Source organism: Humulus lupulus, chromosome 2 (assembly GCF_963169125.1).
Source record: "Humulus lupulus chromosome 2, drHumLupu1.1, whole genome shotgun sequence".
NCBI lineage: Eukaryota > Viridiplantae > Streptophyta > Magnoliopsida > Rosales > Cannabaceae > Humulus > Humulus lupulus.
Window position 1 is genome coordinate 271,853,841 of NC_084794.1, and position 12,883 is coordinate 271,866,723.

Consider the following 12,883-nt stretch of genomic DNA (forward strand, 5'->3'; position numbering starts at 1 on the left):
GAGAAAAAAAATCAAATATTCATGCACAAAAAATGAAGGTTCTACTCATTTATAAATATACTAGATACAAGTAACGTACAATATGTATGTTTGTTTTGTTTTATTTATAAAATTTATTAATTATTTTTATTAAATTTATATTAATATCATATAAATTTCAAATAAATATCTTATTTTAATCAAATAATTTATTTATTTTTGTTTAAGTTTATATGTGTTCTAGTTTTTGAATTTGAGAGTGATGATAATAGATTATATATTATATGTTTATTGTAATATTAAATATTATACGTGGATTTTAAATTTAAGTTTCTTGCTAGTTTTTTTTTTTAAAAAAAATTTGTTGCTAATTGAAAATATATTATATTATATGTTTAATATGGTATTATTCTAATAAGTGAGTTTAAATTTAATTAATTTTTATTTAAGTTATAAAACGTATGATTTTATTATTTTTAAATAATTATCATTGTAAAATATCTAAAAAATATCATATTTTAATTTGTTTAATTATTTATTATTTTAAAATAATTATCATTGTAAAATATCTCAAAAATATCATATTTTAATTTGTTTAATTATTTGTTATTTTTAAATAATCATCATTGTAAAATATCTAAAAAATATCTTATTTTAATTTTTTGAATTATTTATTTTATTTTATTTAAGTTTAAGTGTTTACAAATAACTGTTAAATATAAGAATATTCTGTTAAATATAAGAATATTCTGTTAAAGTTAACATTAAGAAAACAAAAAACCGTTAAAACTAAGAATTTCCGTTATCTACACACTTATTATATAGAAGAGATATATACTAGGCAAAAGCAATCTGCGATTGCTTAATTTTAAAGATGTAAATATTGTTTATAATTTTAATAAAATTTGGTTAACTGTTTAAAAAATTTTTATATAATAGAATGAATTATAGTTCTATAGTATATATAAATATTTATATCAATAATCTTTGCATATATGACATTTAATCACAACATTAACATAGAAATATATATTTACATGACTATATAACATACAAATACAATAATATTTTTAAAAAAATTAATAATAAAAATAAAATAAGAATAGAAAAATTATAGTGTAGACAATAGTATGCATGCATCAACTATTTTTAGTTTATAATGTATCTCACAATATCCTTTGGTAAATTTAATGAAAAAAAGAGCTCTAATCACTTGATAAAAAACAAACGATCACACAAATTTATAAGATAAAAAAATAATATGTATATCTTTATTATTTTTAAATAAAAGTGATTTAATTATTTAAATTATCATAAAATATCTTTAAAATATTCTATTTTAATTAATTAATTTTTTTTACAACAAAAAATTATATATTATATATTTAATATAATATCAAGTTTATTTAAATTTTATTTAAGTTATTATATATATGGTTTTATCTTTTCAAAAAAAATATATATATATGGTTTTATAATTTTTAATAATATCTAAAAAAAATTCCTATTTTAAATGTCATGATTATAATCTATCTTTAAATATATGAACCTTTAAATATGAGCTATGTTAAATATAAACATATTTCGTTAAAGATTATTAAAAAAAAATAAAACACCTTTAAAACAAAAAATTTAGAAAAAACCAAAAATTTCCTTTTTATATAGAAGAGATATTTAATTGCTAGCGAATAAAAATAAATGAATACAAAACCAAAAATTAAGACAAAAATAAAAATAAGACTATTTGTGTAATTTCATTATTTTAAAATGTGACATTCGACAATTTTCTTAAATTTTTTAAAATAGTCATTTATTTAATTAACCAATAAGTTTGGGGGATATTATGCTCCCAGACCCTTTATCCAATGAAGTTGAGCCATGAAAAGAACCAAATAGGCCTTCAATGGAGACTGGTGTAAGAAGAATCCAAATACAATAGTTTATGCAAAAGGCCCAAATACAAACAATAAGTCCTATCTATCATAGTGATTCTAGGCCATATCTTCAACAGCTTAATCAACTCAATTAGCTTAATCCAACTCAATTAGGCCTTCAAAAGTTTATACAAAAGGCCCAAATACAAACCATTAGGCCAGTCACAGTGTTTCTGGGCCATATCTTCTACAGCTTAATCCAACTCAATTGGACTAAGATTGTTAAATCTATACTAAACAAAGTCTTTTTGTTGCCTTGATATATCATATCTGGGACGACTTTCACAGCAAAGACAACTTAAATCAGCATCTGTGGAAGCTACAAGGCGAGGTCTAAACACTCTAAACTCATTTTTGCAAGACAAATTTCTATTATAAAATCTATATAATTTCCAGCAGCTAAATCCTAAAGTTTCAAGCAAAAAAACATATATGTTACAATGAGAAATCGAACCAACCCAAAGATTATAATTCAAGCACATTTCTACTTTTGTATTCATTGCCACACAAAAAAAAAAGCACATTACTACCTCTTCCGGCATATTAGAATACGTTACTATGAAAATCGATCCAGCCCAAAACCTCACAAGAACAATTGAACAAACTCAGCATATTAGAATACGTTATTGCCAATTTATCTCATATATTATCATTGGTTCTTTCCTTATCATTATTATATACCTTAAATCTATTTCAAGCAAGGAACTCAATCCTTTTCACCACATAAGATACTAAAACCGAAAATATATCGAGTCATTGGCACATTGAATAGTGTAACAAAGATAATTCATTAGCAAGTGTAGTAACTGAATTGACATAAACCAATTAGAGGTACTAAAATTACAATATATAAACAAATATACAATGTAAATTGAAAATAAAACAACAGAAATATTAATATTTACATATATTCTGTACAAATTTCGATAACGAGATCATCATTATATCATAGTACCCACATTGGGCAAATGAATCAATTCCCAATTTTCCTCTTCCTCTAAAGATTAATTAAGCATTGAATTTGAGAATGAAACGATTTGAAATTTAGAATCAACAAACTGAAGTCAATCTCATTGGCACCTTTTCCCTGTCGGCATCGCCAATTCCATCTGCCACGATTCTAAAAACTTTCTGCAACGCAAAATGAACGCAATTCGAAAGCACTATCCAAGAGATTACCTCGTAAACGAAATCGAAAGCTGGATCAGACGGCGAAGAAGACCACGATTCATCCCAATTATGCCCCCCAAATTTATCGAAATTCCAACCCCCACCACCGCTACCCCCAAAGCTTCCGCCACCTCCGCCGAAAAAAGGACCATCGCCGCTGAATAACCCATCGTCTCCTTCGGTGCCTTCGTCGGAGTCTCCGGCACTAAAGGATTTCCTCCTGATACGCCTCTTCTTACGGAGAAGCGTACGGGAGGTGGTTCTGAACGAATTGGATTTCACTGGCGGCGGAGCAAGGGCGTCAACGGGGAAAATAACGGCGGAGATTTGGAGAACTCCGGTGGATGGTGAGGACTGATCGGAGGACAAATCCGAGAGGGAAAATTGATGATTGGAGGTCGAGAAATTGGGGCGAATTGCAAACCCTAGGCCCTGAGACGTGGCGATTGATGCGGTATCGGCGATAATCGTAATGTCCATGATCGGGAGAATTGAAAATCGGAATAATTAGGTTTTGGGGGAAAATTTTTGGGGAAGTCGGAAAATTAGGAATTTTCCGTGAAAAAAATAAATAAATGAATAAGAAGAGAAAATGGAACGTGGAATAAACAATTGGGGGAAATTCTAGAAATAGGCGAATAGTGGATAAAGAGAGACAAAAATCTATAAGTCACGTGTTTCGCACGCGTGATATTTTGACCGGGAATAGTCAAAACACGCAACTCATACAAACGGATGAAGCGATCAAACAAGTTTGGGATTTTTTCGCTGGACACTATCTAAAATTTAATTTGGGACTTGATTAGTTTAGAATTTAAAATATATATATATATATAGTCAAAACACCCTAATCTCTTGAAAAAGCTTTTGAGTGTAGCCTCTTTAGTGCTTGGGAAACCGCTCATCCTCCGGTACCCTTCTAGTCCCTCGTTCGTCCGAATTGTTTGTGGCAGTTGTTGTTGACGCCGTTTTTCGACAACTTAGATAAGAAGAACACTACACACTGAATTAAGAAAACTAATAAAAAAACATACGAGTTTTTACGTGGTTCAACAGTTAAAATCTGTCTAATCCACGAGTCAATATTATTGAGTGGGAAAATTCTCACAAAGCTTTTAGAAAACAATTTTCATTGAGTATTCTCAGTACTAAATTGTCTGTGTCCACATATGAAATTCTTTAGTCTATTTATAAACTAGTCTACAAAATATATTAGGAAGTTACAATTCTAATTTGAAATAAATACAAATAAATGCATTAATTACATAATATCTATGCATTAATTACATAATATCTCATGTTATTCGGATTCATTATCAGATTACAAAAAATCCCCCATAAATAGAGATTTTCAAACAATAATTGTATTCAAACTAGATTATCGACCTCGAACATATAATTTACACACTTTCGAGATCGACCAATATCACGAGCTCATCATTCTGGTTAACCTCGTCCTTAGCCAGTAAATTTATCGAGATCATCCTCTTCGAGCCTGCAACACCTAGGCTCGAACCTTCCTGACTGGTGTTTGGCCGCCAATAAGAACAAATCAGGAAATTTATACAAGTGTTGAACCCTTGTAGTTGATTAGTCGTGGTTTCGAGCTTGACTTGTAACCTCAAAACACCTTCGAGACCGTGTGCAGCTTCGAGCTCACCAACTCCATCGTCGTATGACGTGGCTTCTGACACTTTATGATGAACTGTACAAGTATTATATAGATACTTGCTTATTTCAAGTTTACATTTTACGAGCCTATCTTTCGAGACCATAATTTCTATTCTCAAAATCTGGGTGTAACATTTTGCCCCCTCAAAAGTGTTGGTTCGAATCCTATGAGAATGAAACTTTTGAACTTCTCCTTTCGAAAAACGTGTCACCTACCATACTCGAGTATGGACACGCGTCACTCGAAAAACGTGCCAACAGTAGAAAAGGGTGAGAATCTTTAAAAAGAAAGATGAACATGGGAACTAAACCATCAAGAATAAACTTACCAAGAAGGGCCTTAAGTTTCAAGAACTTAAATACCTAATCAAGAATCAATAATAAAAGTTAGGATCTGAATAAAAGAAACTAAAGAAAACTAAATAATTATAAAGAACTGGACTTAAGGAATAGAAATACCTTTAATGACCATATAGATTGGTCTAAACCTCAATACCAAAATCACACTATTTCTCACTTCCCAAGTGTTTATAAAAGCTTAGAATGACAAAGTTTTAACCCAAACCCAAGTGTATCTCTCTATAGTAACACTAGCACCTTGGAGGCTCTGATCAAATGCTTGAAGAATGGAGAAAATGGCTGAGCACTAGGTCATATTTATTGAGTTCAAGGAGTGAAACTAACCCCTTTTAATTTGAATAAATAAATGATTATAAAATGAAAAATATTTAAATTTTCGTTCAACTGACGCCCAGAACTCGGTCAAAATCGTTCAAAGGTAGGTCTAAGTGGTTAAGGGTATTTTTAAAATTAAAAAATTCAAACTTTCAAAACTATATTCATGGAGCCGATATGTCGCCCCTTATAGGCGATATATCGCCTCCCCCAGTATTCCTGAGGCTTGTTCGATCGTTCGTGCAAAGTTGACGTATTTTTCATGTTGGAGATGTGCCCTGAAAGCATATGTAGTAGACATTGTTTTTTTATGAAATAAATAAATAAATTGAATTTGTTATGCATATATTTTATGGACTATATTATTCTATGATAATATTATGTAAATATCAGGAAAATTCCTAAGTTCAAGTATGTAATCTCAAACACGTATTGGTACGAGAGGATTGTGTTTGAGATAAATGAACTTGAATAGTTCGCAGTAAAATAAAGTTATGGAATCTTTAGATTAATTACTGCAAGTACGGTCCACTAGTATTATGAATACATGTGATCTAGATCCGGATCACTAGTGTGGTAGGACACTTTAGTGGAGGTGCTTTATATATTAGAGAATATATAGAACTGGACCAGATATGTTTATTAATACTTAGTTAAATACCGTTTCGAAGTATTAATTAAATATATCAACTGATGATCATATACAAATAGATCTTAATCCTGAGGTTACCATGAACTCCTGTTTATGTTATATGAGTTCTTTGATCCACTTGTTAGGGTCTGTCAGAATGATCAGGCTAAAAACTTTTGTTTTGGGAACTCATTAATATAGATGGCTGGGGACATAGTGTACAGATATGGAATCTATACCTTCTCGCAAGAGATTGAATGATGGTTCTCTTAAGGGTTGACTTTTGGGATTGAAAGGTTACTGAGCTCAAATTCATAATTTAGTTATGAATTAACCTTCACTAGTAGAGTCAATGGTACTTAAGGAAACAAGAGATAATTAAAAGGGTAAAACGGTAATTTTATTCCCGATTAATTATGAACCATTATTAGAGGGTCAAGTTGTATGCAATGATTAAATCAATAGACACTTTATGATTATAAAGTACTCAGTAAATGTCTATAATTACAAGAGTGCAGTCTCATATTTATAGTGGAATAATGTTGAGATTAATAAATTAAGATTATTTAATTAAAGAGTTTAATTAATAATCTCAAATTTATTGGAGCTTGGAATTATAGGTCCATAGGTCCCCATAGCGGCTCTATCAACAGTGTTCAAGGTAAGAGTTGATATGAAGGGAAAATAGTTTAAAGACATATTTAAGAAGAAACTTGTTCTTCAGGCCAAATATGCAATTATATGATAACAATGATTAATTAATTAATTACAAATTAGTTGTAGTTAACAAAATTAATTAATATTTAATTATTGTATAATTTTCAAAATTATACTAAATAATTAAATTAAATTTCGAAATTTAATTAAATAATTAATTAATTGTAATTTTCGAAATTATGATTAATTAAATATTTATTTTCGAAAATTTTGGATTTAATTAATTGGTAGAATTAATTAAATATATTTATTTGAGTGGGAGAAAATAATCTGATAAGTTCAAATTGGATTTGAATTTAAAAGATTAATATTTATTCAAATAATTAATTATATTTGATAATTAATTAAATAGATAATTAATTTGAATTAGTTATCAGGTTGTTAGAACTTATCTGACAAAGTAATTTGACTAAATAATTAAATAAAATTTGAAAAACCAATATCCCTAGAAATTAGGAAGCTACACGTTCACACACAGTCCAGGACTGTGTGGCGTGTAGGACAGAATTTTTCAGGGATGGGATTTTCAATTTTATTTAATTAATTAATTAATTAATGGATAATTCAAAAATTGGTTTTTGGATTTTTTCATTAATGGAATAATTAATTAATTAAAAATTAAATTGTAAAATGGTTACAGATTTAATTTTTAAATTTTGAATTTTTTCTGTTAAGTATGACTGATCAGAAAATTATTCAGATAAGAAAAAAGAAAAGAGAGTGAGACTACTCTGAACATTCGCTCTGTGAAAAATAGAACGATAGTTTTCTCTCTCTTTGAAAATAAAGAACCAATTCTCAGGCCTATTCTCTTGATCTCATGTGTTGAGTACATCAAGTAGAATCACAAATAAACTATCCTTCATTCTCTAAGTGCCCACACATTTCTTGAGGTGTAAAGAACGCTTTGGAAGATCTTGGTGTGAGTACGTGGAGCAGCTTGGATAGGAAGATCGTTCTAAATACGAGAAGATAGCAAGGACACTGTTGGAAACTTATACAAGATCTTTATTTATTTTCATGTATATCTAATATTAAACAAATTAATACGGGATAGCCTAAAACATATTTCTAAAATTGAATTCAAAGAGAAACAAATAATATAATACTTACAGTATACGCAGCGGAATTAAGAGTCCTTCCTTCAGTTTCTCTAACTCTTGTATCATTTCTGTCGCAGAGTATCATCAAGAAACTGAACCGATCTTCTATTTTCTTCACGATCTTCCAATGTATCCTTAGAACCACCTAGACTAGTGTGGGCAATTCTCAACACATGAGATAGATATAGAGAGAAGAAGAGAAAATAAAAAAAGTGGCTTAGAAAATGACTTGTGTTTAGAGAGAATATAAAACTATCAGAAAATCTGACTTGTGACTTATCTGTCGTCTCTGAAATCTTCTCTCTAAGCACTCCTTTTATAGACTCAATTAGGCCATTTAATTTAATTAAAAAATCAATAAAATAACAGCCATTTTGAAGCCCTAGGTCGAAATTATCATGGGCTATAGGCCCGTGAAATTTCCCATTTGATTATAAGCCCATTGGACTTAAAATCAAGGCTTGTATTATTTTCTATTGATTTAATTAATTAAATAATTATTTAAATCCTTTATCAAATTAATTATTTATAATTTGAACCTTGATTTAAATTTATTTAATTAGGGCATAAAACCCCAACAGACACTTGATAGGCTTCAAGATGTATGATTTCTATCACTATCTTGCTTATGATTAATGTATGTACATTAATGGATCCGCATATTTAAAGGTAGTTTAAATATGTTACAAAATTTTTGTTGTACACTGGGCGAACCCCACCACCTTTCCGCTGCATATTAGGAAACTCGTTCCTAACATTTCATATCTTCCGTAGGCGATATATCGGCCCCTATGCTGCGATATATTGTCATACATAGATATATTAAACACGTATTTGCACTTTTAATCATAATTTGAATTGGATAAACAGCTTTGATTGAGTCATAATACGATCCTAACAGTTGCTGGAAGGTTCTAGAGCTTCTAGATCTTTCTTTTATTAAAACTATTCATCAAAATACTTAATTGCTTAATAATCATGATTATGACAAGTGTCATGCTTTTATTGGCTCTATCTAAACCTTATGTTATAATAAATAATATATCTAAGACCAACAATATTAATCAAACCTTATATTATAATTAATATTCTTAAACTATGGGTTAAACTTATAAAATTCATAACTGTTGCTATGAATTTCCAACTAAGTCTCGACTTGAACCAAAATCCACATATATATGTCTATAATTATTAAGAGTTCAATCTCATATTTATAATGGAGTAATCATGAGATTAATAAATATGTTTATTTAATCAAAGAGCTTTGATTAATAATCTAATATTTATTGAAGCTTGATATTATAGGTCCATAGGTCCCAAAGGTGGTTCTATCAACACTAAATCAATGTAAGAGTTGATACAATGGTAAAATTATAATGTGTGTGAAGAATCTTACGGAAGACATTGTATTTTTGTAAAAATACACGTGCGACCCTATTTTTGAAATAATTTTTTAGCAACAGTAGAAATGTACTTTTTTGTCTTATTATCTTTATATTAAAAAAAAACCCAATTGAAAATATTGCCCTTCGGGAAAAAAAAAAAAAGTAATATAAGTCTCTAAACATTCTGATAAAATAAAAAGTCTCTAAACACTAAGTAATTAATTAAAATATGGCTTTAATTCAATAAAACATGGAAGTATGGGACTATTTTTCTATACAATAAGCTTAAATTATAAAAAAGGCATAATTTATACAAAATTTAAAAAGTACATATTTATGAAAAGAAATGAAAAAAAGCCTTACCCAAAGTAAAATTGGGCGTTAAAAGGTGGCAAGGGCAAAGCCCATAACATTATGGCCCATAACTATACTAACCCAATAATCGTAACGCGCCCAACTCGTTTGTGGACTCAGTCGCTCAAAACCCTAGCTCTAAAATCACTACCCCTAGTATAAAAATCTGTAATCTCTCTGCTCGCGAAAGGGGCACCCTCCAGTTGCCAATCGGAGAGAGATAAAAAGAGAGAGAAGAGAGAGGACACAGAGAGACGTATCAATGGTGTCGTTGAAGCTCCAGAAGCGGCTTTCCGCGAGCGTGCTCAAATGTGGCAAAAAGAAGGTCTGGCTCGACCCTAATGAAGTTAGCGAAATCTCCATGGCCAACTCCAGTGAGTACCTCTCATTCATTTCCATAACCATTAGTCCTTTTGGTAGCTAGGGCTTTTGTCATATTTGCTTTTGGATCCGGATTGTTTGAATCCAGTAGAGAACTTTGTATATGGAGTACTTGGTTTAGCTGATTTAGTTTCTTTTGGCCTGTTGAACTGTGCTTTGTGCTATTGGAGGAAGGAAGATGTGTGTTTTCAGATGGGTTTAGATTAGATTCACTGATAAGTAATTTGGACTACAGATTTTGACCCTTTGTTTTCATTTATATCCTATGATGTTGTAACATGTTTTGGAGTTGTAATTTGGTTGTTTTAATAGAATTTGACAATGGTAGGTTTACTAGGTTGTCAGTTCTCTAATGTTTTTTTTTCTTCATATTTTGATATAAGTGCTACATGGGCTAGTATGAAGTTTTAGGATCTTTGCTTGGTTGATTGAAGATGCAATTTTAGGGGAAGGAAACTCGACAATATATTTCACAATTAGCATTTAGTATATTGTTTTGTTTTGTTTAATCTCGAAATAAAACACTGCATGTTGTTTAGATCTCTGTGAGTAATCTAATCGTTGTGGCAACCATTTTTACAGGGCAAAATGTCAGGAAGCTTGTTAAGGACGGTTTCATTCTTAGAAAGCCAACAAATATTCACTCTCGATCTCGTGCTCGTAGAATGAAGGAGGCCAAGAGGAAGGGTCGTCACTCTGGATATGGTATGGTTTATTCCAACTTTTGTTTTTTGCAATAATTTCAGTTGAGAACTTTGTGAGAAGTTTATGTTTTGCTTCTTGCTTGTTTCTAGGTAAGCGTAGGGGTACTAGAGAGGCTAGGCTCCCCACAAAAATCCTCTGGATGAGGAGAATGCGTGTGCTTAGGCGTCTGCTTCGCAAGTACCGTGAGTCGAAGAAAATTGACAAGCACATGTACCATGACATGTACATGAAGGTCAAGGGTAATGTCTTTAAGAACAAGAGAGTGCTTATGGAGAGCATCCACAAGTCTAAGGCTGAGAAGGCTAGAGAAAAGACTCTGTCTGACCAGTTTGAGGCTAAACGTGCCAAGAACAAGGCAAGCAGGGAGAGAAAGCTTGCTAGGCGTGAGGAGCGGTTTGCACAGGTAAATAATGCTCGTTGCTTTAAACCCCATTTTTCAACAAGCCAATTACTCTAGTACTTGTGAAGCAAAATAGTCATCGTCATAGAACTCATCATTGTTAATTTTTCATCAACTTGATTTTGACCGTCCTATTGGTCCTTTTGATGGAATAGTAACTGCTGTATTTCCGCATGTACTTTGAAATCAACATTAGGACATTGTTGCTTATGTTCAAACTCAAACTCTGATCGTAATTATTGATTAAAAATTTGTGTTGGGTTCTACAGGGACCTGGAGAGAAGGCACCTGCTGCACCCACACCCGCACCCCAACAAACCGAGTAAGTTTTCTGGATTTTAATGTGGTTATCTCATCTATTTTTGATCGAAGCTGACAATGGTTTTTTACTTTCTTTCTTGTAGGGTTGCCAAGAAAACCAAAAAGTGATTACTGAAAGTCACCCAATATGAGCACTGAAGAACATAAGTCGTACATGTAAAACGCTCTTGATTTTTGTCAGTAGAAGTTTTCTTTTTTTATGGCATAGTTTATTTTCATGTAAACCATTAAACTTAATGAGGTCTGGTAATTTTGTTTTTGTTTTCCCAACTGCTGGATTATGTGTTTGTGAGATTTTAAGAATTATATGGATTCTTCATTTGTTTATCAAGACTTGTCGAATTAAGAACCATAGTCTAATGAGGTACTGGTTTTGGGATTTTATGCATTTGACAACAACTTAGTTGAATGGTACCTTACTCAGTGACTTTGGGAAACGATCGTGAGAAAAGATGGAACCAATACTGGCTAGTTTGGAACTTTTATCAAATTTTGATATGATGACTTCATTTTTAAAGTACGTTAACAAGACACGTTTCTTGTTTGGGTGCCTTAAATGGTCATAAATCAATCGATCGTGATCTTACACGTTTAATCCATAAAATTTCTTTTGAAAAATGGGTTTTAATTTCTTAGAATATTTAACTCCTAAACTTTCTTTAGTTTACTAAACTTGTGAAAGTACATATGTTGATCAGTCTAGAAATCAGTCAATGAAAGCTTGTAATTATTTTCTTTGCACGGCAACTTGTTTTTATTTTTAATACCACCAAGATTGAATGGACAAATCGGTTACTTCTTACTACGTCATTTCTATTTTATTTTATTTGTTAACGTCAAGTTATCAACAGTTAAACAAAAAAGAACGATGGCTTTGTTATTTATGGTTGCCGTCTTTTAACTAACCAGAGATAAACTATTTTGATTTGACTAATAACCCAACTCCATCAAAATTATGAAAAAATTAATCTTTTTTTATAATTGTAGAAAATTATAAATTTAATATTATATTTATATTTGTAACGAGGCTGCCCATAAATTGTCTAATTTAACATTTAAATTGTCTAATTTAATATTATTACATTTAATATTAGTATTGATAACAGTTTAGTTAGGGAAAATCTCTCTACCAAATTTTGGATTCCTCTAAATACAGGCTAACTTAACTAAGCATGAGTCACACCATTAGATAATCGTGGACAATGACTAAAATTAATAGCTTGAAAGCTATTGCTTACAAAACAAACATCTTTTGAATTGATCTTTGCTGTGATAGCATGAACCATACAGATGCAATCTGTATCCACCATAATACTATAACACCCCAATTGCCTGCATAGCAAGATCCCTAGTAACAGAGCCGAAGCTTCATCTACATGGATCTCAAAACAAGCATGCACCGGTATGGCTGAAGAGCAGAGAACACTTCCATCAACCCCACAGATCACTATACCAAA

At 30.8% G+C, this 12,883-nt stretch overlaps 2 protein-coding genes across 2 annotated transcripts; one reads left to right on the forward strand and one right to left on the reverse strand.

Moving 5' to 3' along the window:
• Positions 1-2,682: 2,682 nt before the first annotated feature.
• Positions 2,683-3,697, reverse strand: LOC133819418 (uncharacterized). Its single transcript, XM_062252675.1, has one exon. It carries the CDS (start codon positions 3,561-3,563, stop codon positions 2,964-2,966), a length of 600 nt encoding a protein of 199 aa, XP_062108659.1. The 5' UTR covers positions 3,564-3,697; the 3' UTR covers positions 2,683-2,963.
• Positions 3,698-9,738: 6,041 nt separating this feature from the next.
• On the forward strand, positions 9,739-11,753 carry LOC133819419 (large ribosomal subunit protein eL19y-like). The gene is made up of 5 exons (XM_062252676.1): positions 9,739-9,993; positions 10,583-10,705; positions 10,795-11,108; positions 11,375-11,427; positions 11,510-11,753. The coding sequence occupies exons 1-5, from the start codon at positions 9,882-9,884 to the stop codon at positions 11,532-11,534; spliced, it is 627 nt and encodes a 208-aa protein (XP_062108660.1). The 5' UTR covers positions 9,739-9,881; the 3' UTR covers positions 11,535-11,753.
• The last annotated feature ends 1,130 nt before the right edge of the window (positions 11,754-12,883 follow it).